The 20,179-nt window shown below is 67.9% G+C and overlaps 2 protein-coding genes across 4 annotated transcripts; one reads left to right on the top strand and one right to left on the bottom strand.

Moving 5' to 3' along the window:
• Positions 1-1,497: 1,497 nt before the first annotated feature.
• On the top strand, positions 1,498-8,358 carry DOLPP1 (dolichyldiphosphatase 1). Of its 2 annotated transcripts, none has more exons than XM_062207402.1 (8): positions 1,498-1,603; positions 4,318-4,418; positions 4,618-4,702; positions 4,783-4,882; positions 5,017-5,115; positions 5,508-5,636; positions 5,984-6,073; positions 7,162-8,358. In XM_062207402.1, the coding sequence occupies exons 1-8, from the start codon at positions 1,528-1,530 to the stop codon at positions 7,196-7,198; spliced, it is 717 nt and encodes a 238-aa protein (XP_062063386.1). In that variant the 5' UTR covers positions 1,498-1,527; the 3' UTR covers positions 7,199-8,358. The 2 variants fall into 2 exon arrangements, with proteins under 2 accessions (XP_062063386.1, XP_062063387.1); XM_062207403.1 differs by lacking the exon at positions 1,498-1,603 and adding an exon at positions 2,298-2,345.
• A 1,103-nt stretch (positions 8,359-9,461) lies between these two features.
• Positions 9,462-20,171, bottom strand: CRAT (carnitine O-acetyltransferase). 2 transcript variants are annotated; one of them, XM_062207400.1, is made up of 15 exons: positions 19,949-20,170; positions 18,918-19,018; positions 17,709-17,972; positions 15,346-15,464; positions 14,490-14,543; positions 14,017-14,182; positions 13,588-13,762; positions 13,038-13,216; positions 12,463-12,563; positions 11,981-12,100; positions 11,710-11,832; positions 11,482-11,617; positions 11,226-11,288; positions 10,606-10,743; positions 9,462-10,174 (listed from the first exon to the last, which is right to left on the bottom strand). In XM_062207400.1, the coding sequence occupies exons 2-15, from the start codon at positions 18,990-18,992 to the stop codon at positions 9,959-9,961; spliced, it is 1,929 nt and encodes a 642-aa protein (XP_062063384.1). In that variant the 5' UTR covers positions 18,993-19,018; positions 19,949-20,170; the 3' UTR covers positions 9,462-9,958. The 2 variants fall into 2 exon arrangements, with proteins under 2 accessions (XP_062063384.1, XP_062063385.1); XM_062207401.1 differs by lacking the exon at positions 18,918-19,018 and having other exon boundaries at positions 19,949-20,171.
• Between the last annotated feature and the right edge of the window lie 8 nt (positions 20,172-20,179).

Genomic DNA, 20,179 nt, shown 5'->3' with positions numbered 1-20,179 from the left:
TAAAACCTGGAGAGCCGGGCCTGCCAGGTCTTCCACCTGGGGAGCCTGTGCCCACCAGGAGGGGCTGGGTTCCCGCCCCCCCCCCCCATGCCCCTCCAGGAAGCATCCGGTGCACAGCGCTGGGGAAGCGGGAGACACCTGTGAGTGACAGCAGGAGGGCGCCCACTGGTCTCACTGTCAGCTCGCAGGGCCGGCCAGGGCTCGGGGGCACGGGTCCGCCAGAACTCCCTCTGCAGGTCCACCCGACCGTGCACACACAGCAGGGTAGGAAGCACAGTGCGGCCTGTCACCCAGCAGCCATGGAGCAGGACGTACCCAGACCCCAGCGGGTGGTGGGAGAGGGGGAGGTTACCGGGGTGGGGGGGCTGTCCAGGGGGCTTCTCCCCCGGCTCTTGATCTGGGGGCTACAAGAGCCGTCGGTGAAACTTCAAGCTACACATTCCATTTCTGGAACCTTCTATCTGAGCGCTGTCCCAGAGGTGCAGGACCCGGGCAGGCCTGCGGCTGGGGTCGGCGCCTTTCCAGCCGCCCAGCGCTTGGACAGCTGCCTCCAGCTGGCCCGGCCATTGCGGAGTTCGGAGGCCCCCGGGGCCAGCCCACGGACCCAGGCCCACTCCCCGGCAGGCCGCACTGCGCAGAGGGGCCCCCCTCATCTCAGGGGCGTGCCAGGCCCGCGTCCATCATGTTGCCTGGGGCCTGCCTCTCCAGGCGAGGCTGCAGCCACCCCACCCCCGCCCATCCGGGCTCCAAGCCGGGAGTACCGGGTCTGCGGGCCCCAGGGATCCGGGTTTTCTGTAGGCCGAGTCCAGCAAGAAGCCCCCCCATCCCCTTCCCAGACGCCGCCCGGAGCAGCGCAAACGCGACGGGATCACCACGCCTTCGCGGAGCGAGTGCAACGAGCCGGGCGCCCCGAGCCTCAGCCTCGCCTCCGCCCCGCGGGAGAGCCCCCCACGCCGCAGTCCGCTGCGAGTCTCCGTGGGAGCCCCCGGGGGTCTCCGGACTCGGATCAGCTCAGCAGCCGCGGGGCCGGCGCCGCCTCTCCTCTCTGAGCACGCGCGCCAGCCGGCGCGCAGGTCTCGCCGGCCGCCGGCGGGCTCCGGGCACCCGAAGAGCCGTCACCCCCGGGCGCAGGTCTCCGCCGAACCAAAGCTCCCACCAAAACGCAACACGCCCCCCGAGCTGGTGCCTGATTGGCCCGCCCTGCCCACACTGTGAGCCAGCCTCACCTTCTGATTGGCTGTTCTGCTGTCTGCTCTGGACTAGAACCCGCCCCTCTCCTGATTGGCCAGGCGCCTACCTGCGCTCGCTCCGGATTGGGTCTCGGCTGGGCCGGCTCGCTGGCTCCTAGGGGCTCTGCTCTCTGATTCGCCGCTCGGCCCAGCCCCATGGCCCGCACGCTGAATGGCTGCGCCACTACCTGTATCGACCTCCGATTGGCTGCGCGGCGCCTCCCCGGCGTGATAGGTCGGGACCACCGCCCCCCTGGCTCCCCATTGGCTGCTCGGCGAAACCCGGTCTCCGGGTAAGATGGCAGCGGACGGACAGTGCTCGCTCCCCGCTTCATGGCGGCCAGTGACCCTCACCCACGTCGAATATCCTGCAGGTAAAAGGCGGCCCCGGCCCCGAGGACGCCTTCCCGGGGCCGGACCCTCGGCCGCGGGCGCTCCGGCCCGCGCGCGCCCGCGCAGGGGGCGCCGGGGGGACCGGGGTGGGAACTGTCAAACAGTGAGCCGCGGAGGGGCTCGGCCGGCGCGCGCGCCGCGCAGGCGCAGTGGGGCGGCGATGAGCTGGGCGAAATCGTGAGCGGCCCGCTGGCGCCCAGTGCGGCTGCGCGGCCGGGGCGCTCCCCCGGGCCCCGGGGCGGGGGGCGCGCGCGAGGCGGTGAGGGGTCCGCGGCCGGGGCCTCGGCGCGCCCTCCCCGGGGTGCCTGGGGCGGTGCCTGTTTCGCGCTGCCTCGCCTGCCCGAGAAGGAGCTCGGGGTTGCGGGGGGTGGGCGCGCCGAGGCCGGGCTCGCGGGTGCTCGTGCAGGGCGCTGCCGCGGGGGCCCCCCCGGCCCGGTCCAGCGGGCGACCGTGCAGGGTCGCAGGGCCCGGGCCTTCGGCGTGGACGCGTACGGGGTCCATTGCGTGCGGGCGCCTCAGGCGGGGCCGCCTTCCGGGGATGGTGCGGGGAGCCGCACGCAGCGCAGCCTCCCCGCCCTCCTGGGACCCTGCCCCGCAGGACGAGGCCGGGGGCCCCCACGGAGGAGGGCCTGCCTGCCCACGCGCCTGTCCGGGCCGCAGGGCTGCGCGCCAGCGCGCCGTGACCCCGAGGCGCCACCACGCACTCATTCATTCATCCCATGGGTGAGCCGTCGTCCGCAGGGCGCGGCCGGCGCTGGGCCCTGGGCTGGCGCTGGGTTCAGGCCTGCCCTGGACGAGGGCAGGGGCTGGGCCTCAGCATCTGCAGGGCCTCCCCTGTGCGGCCTCCTGGGAGCACACAGGGCCCGCTGAGGGAGACGGGACCTGGGGAGACAGGCTCTGGGGAGAGAGCGGCGTGGGAGTGGGAAGAACCCCGTCCTGCTCCCACGGAGCCCGCGGTGTCCAGGGAGAGGCGGTCCCTGGCCCGACCCCGTCTCAGACCTCCGTCAGACTGGGCTCAGCGATGCTGGGGGCGCGCCCGGCTGCAGTGGGCACTTCATTTCCGTTTGCTGAGTTAACCTGCACAGCATCCCAGGTGTCTGGCACCCCAGAAGTGGGGCGGAGCGCCGTGCGTTCGGGGAACCAGAGTTTGGTCCTTGGAATTAGAACAAGGGGGGAGGGAGGCAGAGGGACCTGGGACCGGTACTGGGTAGGGCCTGATGAGCTAGGCTGGGCGGGACCATCCCGGGAGCGGTGGGAACCACGGACAGGGCCAGGTCAGATCCGCGGCGGCAGCATCTACAGGGTGGCCCCAAGGTGGTGCGGGTCCCCAGCGTGGAATAGACGATGGAGCGGCTGCACCAGCCACTCCCTGTCCTCAGAGCCTGGTGCTGTGGGCGTCAGAGAGCCAGGATGCCAGGGCTGGCGGGGGCTGGCTGGGAACAGCTACACCAGGTGCTGCCCGCTCCCTTGGGCCAGCTCCAAACCAGCCCCACCCTGGGGAGGGGAGGAGAAGGCCAGGTGTGTGCCCATCCCTTCTGGCCCTCGTGGGCACCTTCCCTGCTGCCTGGGGGCGCTGCACTGCTGGGGGGGGCTCATTTCCCACCCTGAGTTCCCCCAGCCTGGGTGAGCCCTCACGTGGCTGTGTCCCGGGGGCCAGGGACAGACCTGGGTGTGTTGCAGGCTCCGGGCATGAGCTGTACACGGCTGCAGGGGGTCAGCGCCCATGACCCTGTGCACGAGGGAGAAAGCGGAGACTTGGAAGGCAAAGTCCCTGCCCAGGTTCCTGCGGGCAGCGCAGGCTGGCTCCACGTCTCCCTGGGGAGGGTGGCCTTTGGACTCGGCCTCAGCCCTGCTCTTAGCCTCGGCTCAGCCTTGGCACCCCCATGCCAGGGGGGGCTGGCGGTGCTCACGCTGCCGCCATCCCCGGCCGCGACTGTGGAAAGCTGGGCAGCAGGAGGTGGCCGGTGGTTTGCCCGTGGAGAAGCATCGAGAGGCTGCTGTCACAGCTGGCCGCCACCTGGGGCCGGACCCGCCTGCGGGGAGCCCTGAGCGCGGCAGGCTCGCCAGCGGCCTGGGCTTGGCTGGCAGCCCCAGCACGTGCCCCCTGGCACAGGGTCCTGCCTGCAGACAGCCAGCCGGCGTCACCGCTGCTTTGGCCGGCGACGGGCACAGGCCAGATGCCGCCTCGGCGTGGCCGTGTGAGTGTGCAGGAGTCATGTAACCCCTGCACGCCTTGGTCTCTTCCTCACGGAGTGGGGGCAGTACGGGCATGTGCTCTGAGCTCATGGTGTGTGTGAGCGTGTGCTCCACCCCTACTCGGCAGGGCCAAGAGTGAACACACTCTTAAAGATTGATATTATTTGGAAGGCAGAGTGACAGGGAAAGACAGACAGACAAAGAGATCTTCTATCCTCCGGCTCACGCCCCAAACAGCCACAACGGCCGGCAGAAGCCAGGAGCTGGGACTCCGTGTAGGTCTCCCACACGGGTGGCAGGAACCCAGGTTCTTGGGCCCCGCTGCTCCCCCAGACGCATCAGCAGGGAGCTGGACCAGAAACAGCAGCCAGGACCGGACCCGTGCCCGTTCGGGGTGCCAGCGCTGCAGGAGGTGGCTTCCCCCCTCTGCTGACGCCCGTGCTCTGTCCGCGTCTCGGTCCCGTTTGCTCTGTCCACGTCTCGGTCCCCTCTCCCTCAGGTGATCTCTCTGGACACCTCCTCGCCTACCTGAGCCTCAGCCCCATCTTTGTCATCATTGGCTTCGTGACCCTCATCATATTCAAGCGGGAGTTACACACCGTGAGTCTGTGCCCGCCTGCCCCGTCCGCTGGGCGGCCCCTTGGTCCTCGTCCCCCGGCGTGCTCTCCCCTGCACTCTGCCCCCTGTCTTCTGGTGTGTGAGCCTCCTGGCCGCTTCACCAGTCAGCCTGGGGGGTCCACTCGGAGGCCGCGGCCCCCAGGCCTGGGCGGCCCAGCTGAGCACCCGTCTCCCCCCGCAGATCTCGTTCCTTGGAGGCCTGGCGCTGAACGAGGGGGTCAACTGGCTGATCAAACACGTCATCCAGGAGCCCCGGCCCTGCGGAGGTAGGGCCCAGGCCGGGGGGCCCAGCGGGCAGTGTGGGAGGTCTGCCTCCTCCCATGATGCACTGCTGTCTCTCCCCCAGGCCCCCACGCAGCAGTGGGCACCAAGTACGGGATGCCGTCCAGCCATTCCCAGTTCATGTGGTTCTTCTCCGTCTATTCCTTCCTCTTCCTGTATCTGAGGTGAGCCTGCCCAGCCACAGCTGCCAGGAACTCCCTGCCTGCCCTCCCTGTGCCCCTGGGGGCGGGGAGCCGAGGCAGAGGTGCCTGGGCTGCAGGCTGTGGGCTGAGGCCGTCGGCTGGGCCTGTTTTCCCAGAATGCACCAAACAAACAACGCCAGGTTCCTGGACCTGCTGTGGAGGCACCTGCTCTCCCTGGGGCTCCTCACCGCAGCCTTTCTGGTCTCCTACAGCAGGTACGGGGTGGGGGGACAAGCTCCTTTCCTGCACCCCCACGCTTGCGGTCCCTGGTGGACCCACTGCGGACCTGAGTCCCAGGCCTCTGGTTGGAAAGGGGCAGGACTGCAGTGGCCCCAGAGTCCAGGGAGGGCCGCCTCACCTCCTGCAGGCAAGACTCGGAGACGGGGGGCAGATCCAGCCGAGCCCTTCCTTCTCTCCTGGAGCCGAGGGGGCAGCTGGCGGGGTCCCTGCTCGCTGTATGAAGTCAGGCCGTGTCCCGGGAGTCTGTACCGTTCATGGCTGTCTACAGGGTGTGCGCAGGGCCCTGGGCAGCAGGCGCTGGGCGCAGCGATTGTGCAAGTCTGACCCTGGCTGGCTCTCACAAGCTTCTCTTCTGGCCTTGGCCCAGGGTCTACCTGCTGTACCACACCTGGAGCCAGGTGCTGTATGGGGGCGTCGCTGGAAGCCTCATGGCTATCGCCTGGTTCGTCTTCACCCAGGAGGTCCTCACCCCGTTGTTCCCCAGGATAGCAGCCTGGTAACTGCCTCCCGCCCCTTCCACCTTGCTGGGCACGTGGCCCCCGCCGCTCGTGCGGGTGGGAAGTTGATGGGAGGACCCAGGCCTCCTGACCCGGCCCAGACTCACGGGGAGAGCCCAGTGCCCGGGAATAGGGCCTGGGGCTGCCAGGCCTCCATGTCCCCCAGGGTTTACTGTGTGGGCAAGAGGGTCCCCTCAGTCCTGGCTTTGGCCCTCGGGGTTCCCAGCACACAGCCCGTGTGTGCACTGACAGCGCTGGGGGTTCGGGTCAGGCAAACACCCTTAGGTAAGGGGAGGGGCGGGCTAGTGCCCTGACCGGCCCTGGCTGGCTTCGTGTCTGTCTCCAGGCCCATCTCCGAGTTCTTCCTCATCCGAGACACGAGCCTCATTCCCAACGTGCTCTGGTTTGAGTACACAGTGACCCGGGCAGAAGCGAGGTGAGTTCCAGGGCACAGCTGTCTCCGGCCCCTGGCTCGGCAGGCACGGCCTCCCGGCACTCCTGGGGCCCCACTGGACAGAGGAGACCACTGAGGCCCAGAGAGAAGGGGCGTCACTCGGCTGACACCTGTAGGAGGTGGGTGAGGGGTGGGACCCTCAGCCTCCACCTCCTCCCGGCACCAGGGCACTGTGGGGTGGTGTAGGTGCGTTCTTCTGTCTGGGTACACCAAGGCGCACCAGGAGCTGCACCTGGCCCACTATGCGCCGCGCTGCCTCGGAGCCTCCTGGGTCGGGGGCTGCAGAGTGGCGCAGGCGCTCTCTGGGGTCCCGGGGAGCCAAGGCCAGGGCAGGCTCCAGAGGCAGCCTGGGGGGTTTGCTGAGGGATGGAGAGAGGAACCCTGGGCTGGGCGTCCCAGCTGCCTGAAAGTGTGTCCAGTGCATCGAGCTTTGGGGTGCAGCCTGAGACCACGGGGGAGGAGGGTCCAAGGGTCCGGGCAGGGCAGCCCCAGTAGTGGCAGGGGCGCTCTCCACCGCTCAGAGTGGCCGGTCCTGCCCGGGCTGAGACCTGCTTTTGTTTACCCAAATCTCCGCACACGGCCGCTTTGTGTCAGGCTGTAGGCCTGGGTGAGGCAGCTGCGGCCCCCACCCGGCAGCACGGGCACAGAACAACTGCCCACCCCGAGACCGTGTGGGGCAAGGCAGTCAGGTGGGCCGGAGCTGGGGCCTGATCGCACGGGCCTGCACCCCACTGTTAGGTTTGTGGGTTTTAACAGGGACCCTAGACAAGCCCCAGTCAGCCCCTCAAGGACAAGGGAGAGTGTTCCTGCTCCCTCGGGTTCCTGGGCCCGCCATGGGTGTAGCCGTGAGTGATCCTGTGCTGTCGTGTCCTGGCCCCCACCCCCACCCAGCCCCCTGGAGCCACACGCTGGGCTGGGGGGCCTGCTGACCCTCCCTGGGCCCTGGCCCCCTTGGGCCGATGACCGTGACTACTGGGGTGGACATTTGCCTGCTTCCTTGCGGCCGTGAGTGGGGAGGGGAGCCCCGAAGTCCCGGCAGCCCCCCATCTGAGCCCCACTTCATTCCATAGGAACAGACAGCGCAAGCTGGGGACGAAACTGCAGTGAGCAGAGGGCGTGGCTGGGCCCAGCTCCAGATCTGGCCTACACCACGCCTCGCAGGACGGACGGGATGATGGACAGCAGGAGGACGGACAGAGGGACGAAGCTGAGACCTCTACAGACCCCAGTCACCAAGTGGAGCCTTTTTTTTTCTTATTTTAATTTTGATGAACAAGGTGGACCAAAGGGCTGAGCCGGCCCCTCTGCCAGGACCCTGGAGGACCTGCTGCTTGGGGACCACATGGCCGGAGACCCTCCCTGCACTGCTGCCGGCCCCCCGCCGGGCGGAACGTGCCCTCGGTGTGGGCACCAGGGCGCCAGGGAGAGGACGAGGGCTTGCGCCTCTGGTCTCGGGGCAGGGTTCCGGGGGCGTGACGAGTACCTACTATTTATTTTTTGGTTTTCTCCAAGGCGGATGGGATTTCCGAGGTGGGGCCTGAAGGGCCCGTTCTGGGTACAGTGGGGCCCGGGCTGCAGCCCGCCTTGTCCTGGGCCTTTAGGGTGGCCCAGCAGGGGTGGGGGCCAGGAGTGGAGCACCCGAGCCCCCCCTCCCCGCCACTGTGCCATTCCAGTGTTTCCCTGTCTGGGGGCGGCTGCGATTGGGGTGTACCCGGCGTGGACCCTGCATCACAAGGGCTTTCTCTGGTCCCGTGCCCATGACGACAGCCCCTCTCTCTGACAAGCGCCCGCGCCAGCTGGCGGGCACGCCTCAGCCGTTCCCAGCTCGCTGACCTGCCACCCGGTGGTGGGCCCTCCTCCCCACGCAGACAGAAGGCCGCAGGAGCCGGGCGAGGGGAGCCGGGCAGTGGGCGCCCGCCGGGCCGTCCTGGCCGCCCCTCCCCCACAGCCCGGGGGAGGGCCGCGGCTCCTGCTGCGGGACGGGGTGCCCCGTGTCCCCCCGCTGCGTTGAGGGCCCCATCTGCTGATGAAGCACAACGTTCCGGTGCTTTCTTCCCTCTTTGTTGGAGACAGTGTCCAAAAGCCATTCCGGACGCCAGGGCCAGGGGCTCCCGGAGGCAGGTCGGGCCCCACCCCCCTTCCCTTCTTGTTTTTATTTTGTACTTTTTGCCTGAGACAAGCCAAGTGTGAGGTGGTTTGACTTCAGAAAAATCAATGAAATTGTTTACTATCGTTTTAAAATAAAACCTGAAACTCGGGTGGCCTGAGCCCACGTCCACGGAGCTCCTGGGACGAGGCCGGAGGCGGCCATGGGGACGTGTAGCCTTTAGGGTGAGGACACGGTCAAGGCCATAAACCCAGAAGCAGTTCCCAGATGCCTGGTCCCCTGCGGCCATGGGGGGTTACAGAGGCTCTGTGCTGCCTCTGCCCTCACTCCACTGTGCGGAGCCGCGCGGCACGGGCTGGCTCCGGCCCCGCCAGGCTTCCCGAGGGCCCAGCCTGGACTGCGGACAGCTGGTTCGCTCTCGTCAGCTTTCTCACCTGGCGCTTCTGGAGCGAGTGGGCGAGCCAGTGGCTTGCTCCGGCGGCCATCGTTGCAAGCTGTAGGAGGGAGACACAGTGCCCCGCAAGGGCTGGCCGGCTCGCCTCCTAGATCCAGTAAGCAGAGGGGCCCGGGGTGACGCCGAGTCAGGGGCCCTGGCCGGCTCCCCTGGGGCTGGGGTTGCGTGACTTCACGGAAGGCGACCAGAGGTAGTGGCCCCAGGTGTGCTGTGGGAACTTGCCCAGTTGGTCACAGGGGCCCCACGGCCCGACTCCACCTGTTCCCCGGGGCCTCGTGCTGAGTGCTGTTGGGCGGTCAGGCCTGTGGGGCCCCAGTTCCTTCAAAGACTCAAGGCCGCGGCCCAGCCCTCCCTCTGCACGCCTGAGCCTGGAGTGCTTTCTGTCCACGCCCCCGCTGCACCCCTGGCCCGGTGGGGACAGGCGTGGTGTCTGGGAGTCCCTGCCCTGGAATCCTCTCGGGGCCCCTTCCTCATCTACAGAGTGGAGCCAGTCACAGGCCCGGCCCCAGGCTCGGGGTGTCTGCCCCGGGAGGTTCTCTGAGGGTGGAGTGCCCGCTTCTCACCGGGGCTGCCTTGGCCCACCCCGGCGGCCATTTGCCTAGGCAGTGGCTGGGGTATGTGTGGGAGTGAGCGTGCCCCCTTGGCCCGCACTCATGTTGGGCTCGGGCCACCGTCCTGGGCCTGCTGGGCCCCACGGCCCATGGGTCTTGGGAACACAGAGCTGACCGGTGCTCTTACCCCAGCCTGAGAACCCCTTTGGGCCCCTCTGGGAGCGCCGGGGCGAGGCACTGGGCCCTCACGGACACACGTTCCCAGTGCACCTTCCTTTATTCATCACCTCGCAGGTCCACGTGGCACAGCCGTGAACGTGGGTCGGGGCCCAGCGGAGTGGCAGCAAGCGCGCTGGGGCTGTGAGCCCTGGTACCCACGAGAGCGGGCGGCGCCTTGGTTCCCCGGCACCAGGAAACCTCTCTCCCGACCCGACCAGCCCGACTCCAGGTTCCGGGAGCCGCGTCAGGCCACAGGCTGCAGCCTGGCTGTGGAGGTTGCCGGGGTTCCGCCCAGCCGGTTCACGTCCCAGAGCAGGCCTAGGTGCATGGGCCGCCGGGGGCCGGGGCCTTAGGTCCTGCTCAGCCTCTGAACTCGGCCCGGGAGTCAGGCCACGGCCGCTCCTGGGCTGTCCCGTGGAAGGCACTTGGCTGGGCCTGCAGACCCCATGAGAGAATGTCCGGAGTTTGTCCCTGGCTCGCCCAGAGCTGGGGACCAGGGGTCAAGCACGGAGGGGCGGTGCCCTGGTGGGCGTGGCTCAGAGCTTGGCACGGGGGTGGTGCTGCAGCAGCGTGCGCATGTCCAGGAGAGCCCTCTCCAGGTAGTGCGCCATGCGGGCCGCGTTCGTCTCTGCACAGCTGTTGTAGGCCGACACAGAGAAGTTGATGTGGGCCTCCATGGGGTTGTAGCACACGCCGTAGCCGTCCGGGACCACGGGCCCGAAGAACATGACGCAGTCTGTCTTGGCGGGCACCTGGGGAGGGCGGGACAGAAGCTCATACCCTGGCTCCCCTCCCGTGGGCGATGGTACCACCCTCCCAGCCGGCTCGGCCCAGCACTCTCTCCCCTCCAGCAGTCTCACTCCAGCATCCCCAGGCCACCTCCCCTGGGGCCATCACTGCCTCGCTGCCTGTGTCTCTCCCGTGAGCCCTGGAGGGGCAGGGACTGTGGCCTGTCCTTTCTGTACCTGGCCAGCGCCTGGCACAGCTTGGCACAGATCAGGCATTTGCTGGTTTTCTACCGGACCAGTGAGGAACAAAGGTGATTCTCCCGGGGCGGGGTGCGGCCGGGCAGGGGAGGGTGTAGGAAGGGGGAGGGGTGATGCTCCCCAGCCTGCCTGGGCTGTCCCTGCCCCCAGCTCCTCCCAGGGGGCCCCTCCCCCTGGTGTCTCGGAGCAGTGCCCACCTGGCTGGTGGAGAGGTTGAAGTGCATGGCGATGGCGTAGGAGGTATCCATGAAGATGTCAGGCATGCTCACCAGGTCCTCGATGGCCTGTAGCTTCAGGCCCAGCAGGTGCCGGTCGAAGGCCTCCCCTCGGATGGCCTGGGGGGAGGGGATGGCATCACCGCAGGTGCTGTGCCTCCTCGGAGGCCCGGGGGCAGCCGCAGATCCCTGGGGACCCTGAGCCCCACTCCCCACCCCCTACCCTGTCCAGGCAGGAGGGCACTGGCAGCAGGCGGCTCAGCCCCTGGCCGGCGCTGGGGCTCAGCTTTGCGGCTGCAGTGTCTCCTGTGAAAGCTGGGGCGGCCACTGAGTTCCCTGCTCGGCAGCAGTGAGCTCCAAATGGACGAGGCCTGCACGTGACGTGCACAGAGCCTGGTGCGGACGGGCACCGGGAGGTGGCTGGCGGGGAGGGGTCCCCGAGGACCCGGCTGCCCACCGGCTGGTGCAGACCCTTGGCATCCGTGATGGGGCAGGGGGCCCAGGCTACCCCGGGACCCAGGACCAGGGCAGGCAACGGGCCCAGCCTTGGTTTCTCCAACTTTAAAATGGGTAAAAACAAAAAATTAAGTGGGGCCACTCACGCGGTCAGTGTAGGCTCGGTGCGCCTGCACGGCCTTTCGCAGCAGCTCCACCTTCTGGTGCTCCTGAGGACGGGAGGGTGATGGGGGGGGGCTGGCGCGCTGGCCCTGCAGTCGCTCCCCTGCCCGTCCTGCCCGGCACTGCACTGCAGGCTCCCCCAGGAGATGCCACAGGCGCTCGCTTCCTTTTCTCTGTGGCCGAAAGGAAACCCCCTCTCCTGTTGGATCCCCAGGGCCCACCCTTGTGCCGGCCTCTCACCGTCACGCTGGAGTCGTCCATGGCCTTTACGAAGGCCAGCGAGTCCATGGAGGCCGAGCGGATGGTGTCAGTGCGGCCCAGGTGGAACATGCGCAGGGAGGCGCTCTCGTACGTGGCGCACGCCTGCTCGTACATCCTGGGTCGGGGAGACGCGGCTGAGCACAGCCCTGCCGGGTGGCCAGCCCCACCCCAGGCCTCACTCCTCTGGCACGGGGGCTGGGGGGTCACCTGTAGTAGGCCAGCTGCAGGGCTATCTGGATGAAGGCGTCGGGGCTGAGCTTCTGTGACTTGGGGAAGTCCTTCCCGAAGTGGTGAAACACCATGATGGTGATGTCCAGGTCCTGGATCATGCTGGGGCAGGGGTGGGGGTGGGGAGTGGGCGAGGAGCAGGCACGGGGCAGCCCCCGCCAGCCCGAGGACAGGGCCGCACACGGGCCTCCAGGCTCAAGGGGCTGCCCCTGGGAGTGGGCACAGGGCCGGGGCGGGGGGTCGCTCTTACATGCCAAGGTTCTGCTTGGCCTTCTCGATGTCGCTCTTGATCTCGGGGGTGATGTTGAACCGCAGCTTCTTGGGCATGGGCAGGGGCACCATGGGTGAGCGCACCAGCTCAGGTTTCTTCCTGCGGGGGACATGGGAGCCCCGGGCTCACACCGGTGCCATGGGCTGGACCATCCCGGGAGGGTGGCTCCCTGATGGGTGTGGGGGCACTCAGGGAGACCCATGGTTTTGTTCTGGACACAGCCTTCACTCCTGCGCTCAGGTGCCCAAACGGAGGGCGGGGGACTCGTCTGGGACACACAGCTGGACGGGGCTGAGCTGGAATTCAAACCCAGGTCTGATGGACGTCAGAACCCTTGCCTTCCTCACAACAGAGATCCCCAGGGCCAAAAGACAGCGACACGGCCGCGTGAACCAGGCCTGGGGCCTACGTGCCACCTGTCCCAGGAGCGAGGCGTGGGGAGGAGGAGCAGCCCGACTCACGTGAACTCAATGACGTAGTCCACCAGGGTGACGATGGGGGGCCCCTCCGCGGCCGCGTGCTCGTACACCAGCCCACAGGAGCCATCCTCTGCCACGATGAACTGCAGCGGGCAGTGGGGACCCCGTCAGCCCAGCCCCCGACCCAGCCACTCTCTGGTTGGGCCCCATGGGAAGGGTCTCCCCAGGTCATCTCAAGGGATTTGCCGACACCCCCCACCCCTGCCCCAGGCTGTTCTGAGCGAGCTCCCTCAGCAGACCCCACTGAGCCCTCAAAGCCCCCGGAGCAGGGGGAGCCACTCCCGCCCCGCACAGGCACACTGCCCCGCGCTCCTGGCCTCAGGTCCCAGGCGGTCTCTGACGGGCAGAAGGGGTGTGCTGGGGGTGCCAGCGGCTCCCAGGCCAGGGGGCAGGCCCGGTAATGACGGGCTGGCTGCCCGGTGATTACAGCTGCGTCCAGCCTGTTGGCTGCCCGCCTGCTTTACAAGCTGGGAGGCCGGGGACGCCAGGCGCGGGGGAGGGGCAGGAAGTCGGGGCGGTGGGGGGGTGTTGTGTGTGTGTGTGGGGGGGAGCCTCACCTGCAGCGTCTTGTCGAACCACCGGTTGCCGCTGTTGAGCTTGCTCCCGCCCCCGTGCAGCATCTGCCCGGCCACATGGTTGCGGTACACGTCCTCCGAGACCCTGGGCACGGCGGCGTCCAGGCACACAGTGAAGATGCTCTTCTGGATGGAGCGCACCGACTCCCGGTTCACCTTGTCTGCCAGGCGGTACGGGGAGGGGGCGGAGACAGGGCTGAGTCTGGGGGCTGGAGGAGGGGCCCCTGCCCAGGGCTGCTCTGCACCTGGGGAGCACCCCGCCGGGGGGCATCCGACGGGTGGGCTGGGAAGGGGAAGCCCAGGGTGCCTCAGGGACCTGACACAGGTGCTTGACTGGGGGCCACGCCCCTGATCAGCAGAGACTCGGCATCTGGGGGTGCTGGGGGCGGAGGGTGTGTGCAGGCTCCTAGGACAGAAGCCACCCCCACCAGACCAGGCTGAGCCTCGTGTATAAAAGGGGCCGAGGACCCTGTGGGAATCGCGGCTGCCCAGGCCGGTGCTGGCCCGGCCAGGACCTCCCCGCCGCGGGCACCTTTGATGAGGGTACTGTAAGCCTTGGCCCAGGAGTTGCGGTGGTTGGAGGTGAGGATGCCCACGGGCTCCTTGTTGGTTTGCAGGGACGAGTTCCAGATCTTCTCCAGCTGTGTGAAGATCTGATCCGAGGTGAGGGGCGTCCCGTCGCTGTGGTACACGTCCAGCTCAAAAAACTGTCAGGCCCGGGGAGGGAGGGGAGAGCGGGGGGTGGGGGTGGGGTGGGCTGAGTGCGGAGGTCTGGCCCAGGGCAGCCCCGCCCTGTCCCTCCGCGGCCTCCTCCAGGCCTCCGGGGGTCACAGTGGCCTGGCAGGTGGAGTGCGCAGGGGCTCCCCCTGGCCTCCCAGCTGTGTGCAGCAGAGAGGAGGGCCCACTGCCGGCCCCGCCTACCCCCCCACCCCCGTCTCCCGCCGCAGGGTAGGGCCCCCACCTGGTAGTTGTGCACCACAGTGATGTGCAGGGGCGGCTTCTTGGTCTTTAGGAAGTTGACGACCGTGTCCTGCTTGGGGCCCGGCACGCGGCAGGAGGACAGGATCTGGTAGTACTGGTTCATGCACAGCGGCTTGCCTCCAAGGTACTCCACGGGCAGGGTCTCGCTACGGCGCACAGGGACGGTCTGAGCGTGGCCCCCAGTGGCCCCGCACCCTCTCCATCTGAGCACTGCTGGGCTGGACTCAGGGAGTCACCCACAAACTCCCTCCCTGCCCCACACAGGGCTCCAGGTCTCCCCTGCAACCCGTGGGAGTCCTGAGCTTGGACAGGGACAGTGCCACCAGGAGGAGGTCAGAGGCCAAAGCCTGGGGGCCGACAGGAAGTGAAAGTGACCGTGACCGAGTGTGGCCCGGGGCTGGGTCAGCAGAAGGTGTGGGAGGGGGCAGGCCTGGGTGGGGCAGGGCTGCTCACTTGTCAATCATGGTCTTGAAGTCTAGCACGCCCTCGATGAGCTTGGCAGCGAACCTGGAGAGACGGATTAGGGGTTAGAGACCATGGGGAGGCCCAAGGGCCGGGGACACCTGCTGGGCAGGGCAGGGCTAGGGAGAGGCCAGTGGCCAAGGGCATGGCAGTGCTCAGGCTGGTGCCGGCTGCTCCCAGCTGCTGAGCACCGAGGTCCCAAACCCCAGCCTGGAGTCCGGAGCGAGTGCCACTCTGCACCGTCAGTTGTGCGAGGGCCCAGGACCATGGGCAGTGGCTCCAGGAGTCTGCTCCACGAGGTCCCTCCCCTAACCGGGCCTCTGTGTCCCCAGCCTGGCCTTCCTCTCTGGGATGCTTGGGCTGACCCACACCAACCACCCCTGACACCAGGGTTGCCCCTGCCCCCAGCGTGGGGGCCACCGTCTGGAGCCCTGGCCCTCCCCAGGGGGCCTCGGCCCCTTTAAGACCAGCCGGTGCCAGCCGTGAGTGGCTGGTCCTTGGGCCAGAGGTCCCTGCCGCTGGTATTTTTATCTCCGCTAGGACTGGAGCAGGAGCCAGGGCAGGTGACACTGCCGAATGTGGAAAAGGGGACTGTGTATAAAGGTCACCCTTACGGGCAGCTGAGGAGAGCAGGAAGGAAGGAGGAAGTGTCCCCTCCCGGGGGCCAGGAGGAGGGGCCTCCGGGCCAGCTTCGGGGGTGCACAGTTGCGTGGGTCCCAGCGTGGGTCCCAGCCCTTCCCCAAGTCTCATCCTCACGTCGGGGGATGAGACACGAATAGGGCTGGGGCCCCTCCAGCCCCCCTGGGGGGCCCGGGGCTTCCTAGGACCCCTGGCCTCAGCCGCTCACCGGAGCTGGCCCTGTAGATCCACAAAGTCCTGCTTCGGCAGCATCACGCCCGGGCTGGAGTAGACCACCACGGGCTGGCGGTACTGGAGGTAGGCAGTCTTGAGCCACCACTCGGACAGCTGCGGGAGGACCAGGGCCCGTCACGGGGCTGGGCACGGCCTGGGGCCTCTTCCTCCCCCTGGGCTGCCCCGGCCCCGGCCCCGGCCCCTCAGACCACCACGGCCTTCCCACCCTCCTCCCCAGGGCTCCGGTGATCAGAACACACCGCCACGATGGCGATTCCAGAAAAAAAGCCGGGCAGGAAACGTGGGGCCGGGGGAAGGGCAGAAAGGTGCCCCTTTCCTTATCTAAGGGTTCCGGACGTTTTATCAGTTAAAGGCAGAGAAACAAGGGAAGAGATCCACAAAGGAAGTCCAGCGAGCGTGCGCTAGGCCGCCCCCAGCAGGAGGCAGAGGGGAGCTGGCGTCAGAGCAGGCCAGCGAACCCTCTGTGCATCCGGAGAGCGGGCTCGCTGCGAGGACCAATCATGGCGCTGTAGCCAGGTGTGCACGACACCTCGTCTCCCCCTGCCCTTCGGGGGCCAGCCATGGGCTTGGTGTTGACGAGCCCCTACCTGGGGCAGTGCGCGCTCCCAGGAGACCGTGACCCCGGGCCCTGTGCTGACCCCCTCCCTGGTACATGAGCCCTGCCACCTGTCCCTCGGCTTGGAGTCCCCGCCCTGCTCCCTCACCCAAGGCAAACGGCAGCAAGATGTACCTCCTCACTAAGCAACAGGCTCCCCTGGAGGCGCTGCTGGCTGGTGGCACCAGGCCACTAGCCCTGGGCCCTTGGCAAGGGGCAAGAGGAAGGCAACCCGTGCCAGGTTGCACGGCAGGTGACTTGTGTGTGCTGACTCATGGCCTGGGCACTGGACCCCTGGGCCAGGGCCTCCTGCAGAGCTGCTGTGGGGCGCTGAGCTTCCGGCCTACCTCTCAGGGGCTCAGTGTCCCCATCGGGAGGGCGGGGTGGGGGCAGACAGGTGCTCCCTCCCCTTACGGACACAGCCAGGGGCCTGCACTCCACCAGCGGATCTCAGAGGGTCCGGCTGGAGCTCGGGAGACAGGCAGGTGCGGGCAGGCCCCCAGTGAGCTGCTCGGAGCCCTGTGTGAGTGAGGGGGGGCGTCCTCACTCCTTCAGCCAGAAGCCCCTGTGGGAAGGAGTCCCACACTAAACGGAGATGGCAAACCCCCGCCCTCAGGCTGCGAGGGCCTCTCGGGGCTGGGCTGGCCTCCTGTTTTTGGAGTGTCTGGCCCTGACCTGTTGAACCTCAGTAAAGGACAGTACCTCCTGTCTCCCATGGCAGCCCCCCGCAGCCTTGAGCCCTGAGGTCAGAGCTGCACCTGCACACCCCATGGCACCTCCCAACCTCACAGCTCTTCTGAGAGCCACAGCCCAGCTCTGTGTCTCTCCTGCAAGCTAGCTCCTCCCTCACAGCCCCCCTGGGCCCCCTCCCACCGCCGCTGCTGATACTGATACTAGTCCTAGACCTAGCACCAGCCCTGCCTCCTGCCCGGCCTGCCCACCGCCTCTGGCCCCCCAGCAGCCGAGGCCGCTGTCTCATCTCAGTGCAAAGGTGTCAGGCGCACGGGGTGCCGCGGCGGAGGGGGTGTCACTGGGTCTGGCCCTGCCAAGGCAACCGCAGGTGGGACTCAAAGAAAGTCAGTGACTTTGTAGCAGGCTCGTTTTTAAGTTGATACTCTTGCGCGGTGCCAGTGAATGATGCTATAAATACTCAAATGGCCCTTGGCAAAAGAAAGGTTCCCCACCCCCGGCGTACAGAGCAGCTCACCGGGCCTCGGTGTGGGCACGTTTTGCAAAGTGAACGGGTCAGCCAGCAGCAGGGCACCCAGGCCCTGACACCTCGCCCCCACCCCCCAGCCGTCCCGCCAGCTCAACGCACGGTCTTTTACTCGGCCGTTCCGGCGCTGGCCCGCCGCCCCAGCCTCTGTCCCACAGCAGGCCAGGCCACTGCCACCGCTGCCCTTGGGTCTCAGGGCCAGCGCCCCCTCGTCGCCGGCCTCCTGCACACGCGACATCAGCTTTCCGCCTCTCTCCCCATCCGCCCTTCGAACTCCACTGCCGGATGTGATCTCTCCCACTGCCTTCTGTCCCGTTTGTCACCCTTCTCTCCCCTTCCTGGACGCCCACGCCGAGGGGCCAGCAGCTACCGCGTCCTTCCTGCCTGCCCCGCACGCTGCTGTCTGCCAGGGAGGCTAAGTGCTTACGAAACTGGTGCAGCAAGTGAGAGAGCGTGCCAGAGCAGCTCGGACGGGAGAGCGCCCGTCCCAGCCACTGCGCCCCCCCCCCCCCGCCCCCTCACTCACCCAGTTCTCCGTCTTCCTGGCTCTGCGCTCCAGCCCCTTCTGCAGGCGCTCGCCAACGCCCCCTGAGGTCCGAAACTCCTCCACCAGTTGCTTGGTGTGCGCCCACTCCTCCTCGCTCACGATGGGCTGCAGCGCCTGCAGGTAGTGGTCTAGGGACTGCTGCAGCGGGGGCACGGGCAGCCGCGGCAGCGCATCCTGGTGCGCCTTGAAGCGCCCCGACACCTTCATCAGCGATGAGGGCTTGAGGAGGCCCAGGGGCTTCACCTGCAGGCAACACAACACCTTGCTCATTCTCCCAGCAGCCCCGGGAGCCGGCTCGCCCCGGAGCCGCGGCTGGGGCTTATGTACCCATCCCGGGGCGGGGAGTGGGGGTGTAGAGACGGCCTCTTGGGTGGTGCCCACCCTGGAGCTAAAGGTGGCCCCGCCCTTCAGGGGCCTGGAGATGCAGGTAGGGTGGGGTGGGGCCATCGATCAGGGCAGGGCTCAGGGGAGCCACGTCAGGCTGAGTGCACCTGTTGGCGTGGCTCAGGTGAGGGCCCTCCCACCTGTCTGGGTGCCCGGCCCCACCTTTCACCCTGGGAAGATGAGCCAGCCAGTAGAGAGGTGATTGCTCTCACCTCCTTCGCTCCTAACCTTTCCAGGTTGAGAAATAGAGGGAAGAAGAGAAAATCAGAGAGCCAGTGACCACACCTGTGGGTGAGGTCAAGGCCTTGGGCTTTCTCCTTGGCTGTGGGTGGAGGACCGTGGAGGCGGCTGCAGCAGGAGAGCCGAGTGGCCTGGCATGGAGGGCGAGGGGCACAGAGAGCCTGGAGGCGGCCGGAAGAGGAGCACCAGCAGAGTTCTGGGCTGCTGGCGCGGAGGGCAGGCAGGCGGCAGAAGCTCCGCTCCTCACCTCCTCTCAATGGGCCCTGTCTGCCTGCCTCGGCTGCGTCTCTAACTGTGCTACTGAGCTGGTGAGCTTCTAGAACCTAGGCCACTTGCCCCCGCTGGAAACAGAAGACATGAGCCAAGATGCAGGGGGCAGGCAGGGGCCAGCATCGGGCGTTCGCCGCTGTAGAAGCCCCTCCACCCTCCCCAGCTCCCAGGAGTGGAAGGGACGGGGCTGGGGAGGGGCCGGCGGCGGGCCCCGGAGTAGGAGGAAACCTGGTAAAACGCCTCTGGGTGGGCTCAGCGCCAGGGAGGCAGGCCAAGAGGTATTAACAAATCCACCTGTCCAATTCTGCGAAGATCTGTTTGATGTGGGAACACCTGGCTGGAAGGCAGGCAGTGCCTGGCGGCTGACATTATAAACGGAAACCCTGGAATCGGGGCTGGTGCAAGGGAGCAGACACCAGGGAAAGGCCGTTAGTGGACAGCGGCCACCAGAGCCCTGCCAGCCTCCCCACCGCCCACGGTTCCCCGCAGGACGCGCAGGGGCCCTTGTGGGCCACCCCCTCCAAAGCCGGGAGCCACGCGTGGAGGACTTCTGGTTTCAACAAGAAGCCAGGGTGCGGAGCCTGGGGGCCTGGGCTACATTTGAATGAGCAGACCCGGGGGGCTCTGGCCGGCTCCCTCCGTGCCTCGGTTTCCCCAGGAGCAAAGGGAGGACCTGGAAGCTGTCTGTGGGGGTGGGACACAGCTTTGCCAGCAGTGGCAAAGGTGCCAGGATCCCCATGAGCTGGGGGTGCCCTGCAGCTCTCTGGCTGGGTCTGAGACAGTGGGGCACCTGCAGAGCTGTGCCTGCATCAGAGAGAGGAAAGGAACCCCAACAGGGCAGCCGCCCGGCCGGGGGGGGGGGGGGGGGGCTGCCACCTGCTGCCTCCTGCCGCTCCCGCCGACTTTCTGAGCTGCTCAGTTGGCTGCCTCCACGCCAGTTGCCCTGGCCGTACACCATTCCCCAGTGGCCGTCCGGTAAACCCGAGGAGAGCGTTTAAGCGTCGGCCGCCACGGGCACGGGACTCAGGAAAACAGGGAGACGCAGTGCCGGTTCAAGCCGCGCGTCTCCACCTCCCGCTCGGTCTAGGGGTGCGTGCGAGGCCCGCGTCCCCGCTGTCTTTTCCGGGTGGCTGGAACTGCGCGCCGCGGGACGCGAGTTCGATCCGGCCCTGACCTTGCGCCTCCATCCCCTCCTCTGCCACACCGGGGGGGGGGGGATCCCCCTGCCGGCCCCGCCCCAGCCAGAGCCCCCGGCCGCGCCGCTCCCAGGCCCGCGCCCCGACCGGCGCAGCGGCGCAGCCCGCCCGGACTCCGGCCGCACTCACCACGGTCCTGGCGGCAAAGGCTAACATCTTTGCTGTCTGCCCGCGGACGCGCAGGCCGCTCCGCCCACCAAACCGGGCAAAGTCCGCTCGGCTGCTGCGGCCGGTGGGTCCCCGCTAGAGCTTCAGGGCCAAGGTCGCCGAGTCACCGCCACCAGCCGGTAGAGGCGGCCCCGCGCCCACCCACCGGGCCGGTCGGGCGGCGGGCGGACGGCCCGGGGAGGAGGACACCGG

This window comes from Lepus europaeus, chromosome 12, assembly GCF_033115175.1.
Source record: "Lepus europaeus isolate LE1 chromosome 12, mLepTim1.pri, whole genome shotgun sequence".
In the NCBI taxonomy this organism is placed as follows: domain Eukaryota; kingdom Metazoa; phylum Chordata; class Mammalia; order Lagomorpha; family Leporidae; genus Lepus; species Lepus europaeus.
Note: the sequence above shows the minus strand (reverse complement) of the source record. Positions and strands in the feature narration are given on the sequence as shown.

Coding starts and splice junctions, on each gene's coding strand:
- DOLPP1 (XM_062207402.1), top strand. CDS start 1,528: ATGGCAGCGGACGGACAGTGCTCGCTCCCCGCTTCATGGCGGCCAGTG. Junction 1,604..4,317: donor CCACGTCGAATATCCTGCAG/GTAAAAGGCGGC, acceptor CCTCTCCCTCAG/GTGATCTCTCTGGACACCTC. Junction 6,074..7,161: donor GTGACCCGGGCAGAAGCGAG/GTGAGTTCCAGG, acceptor TTCATTCCATAG/GAACAGACAGCGCAAGCTGG.
- CRAT (XM_062207400.1), bottom strand. CDS start 18,992: ATGTCAGCCGCCAGGCACTGCCTGCCTTCCAGCCAGGTGTTCCCACAT. Junction 13,763..14,016: donor CTGTGGTGCACAACTACCAG/GTGGGGGCCCTA, acceptor CGGGCCTGACAG/TTTTTTGAGCTGGACGTGTA. Junction 12,101..12,462: donor GACTACGTCATTGAGTTCAC/GTGAGTCGGGCT, acceptor TGTCCCCCGCAG/GAAGAAACCTGAGCTGGTGC.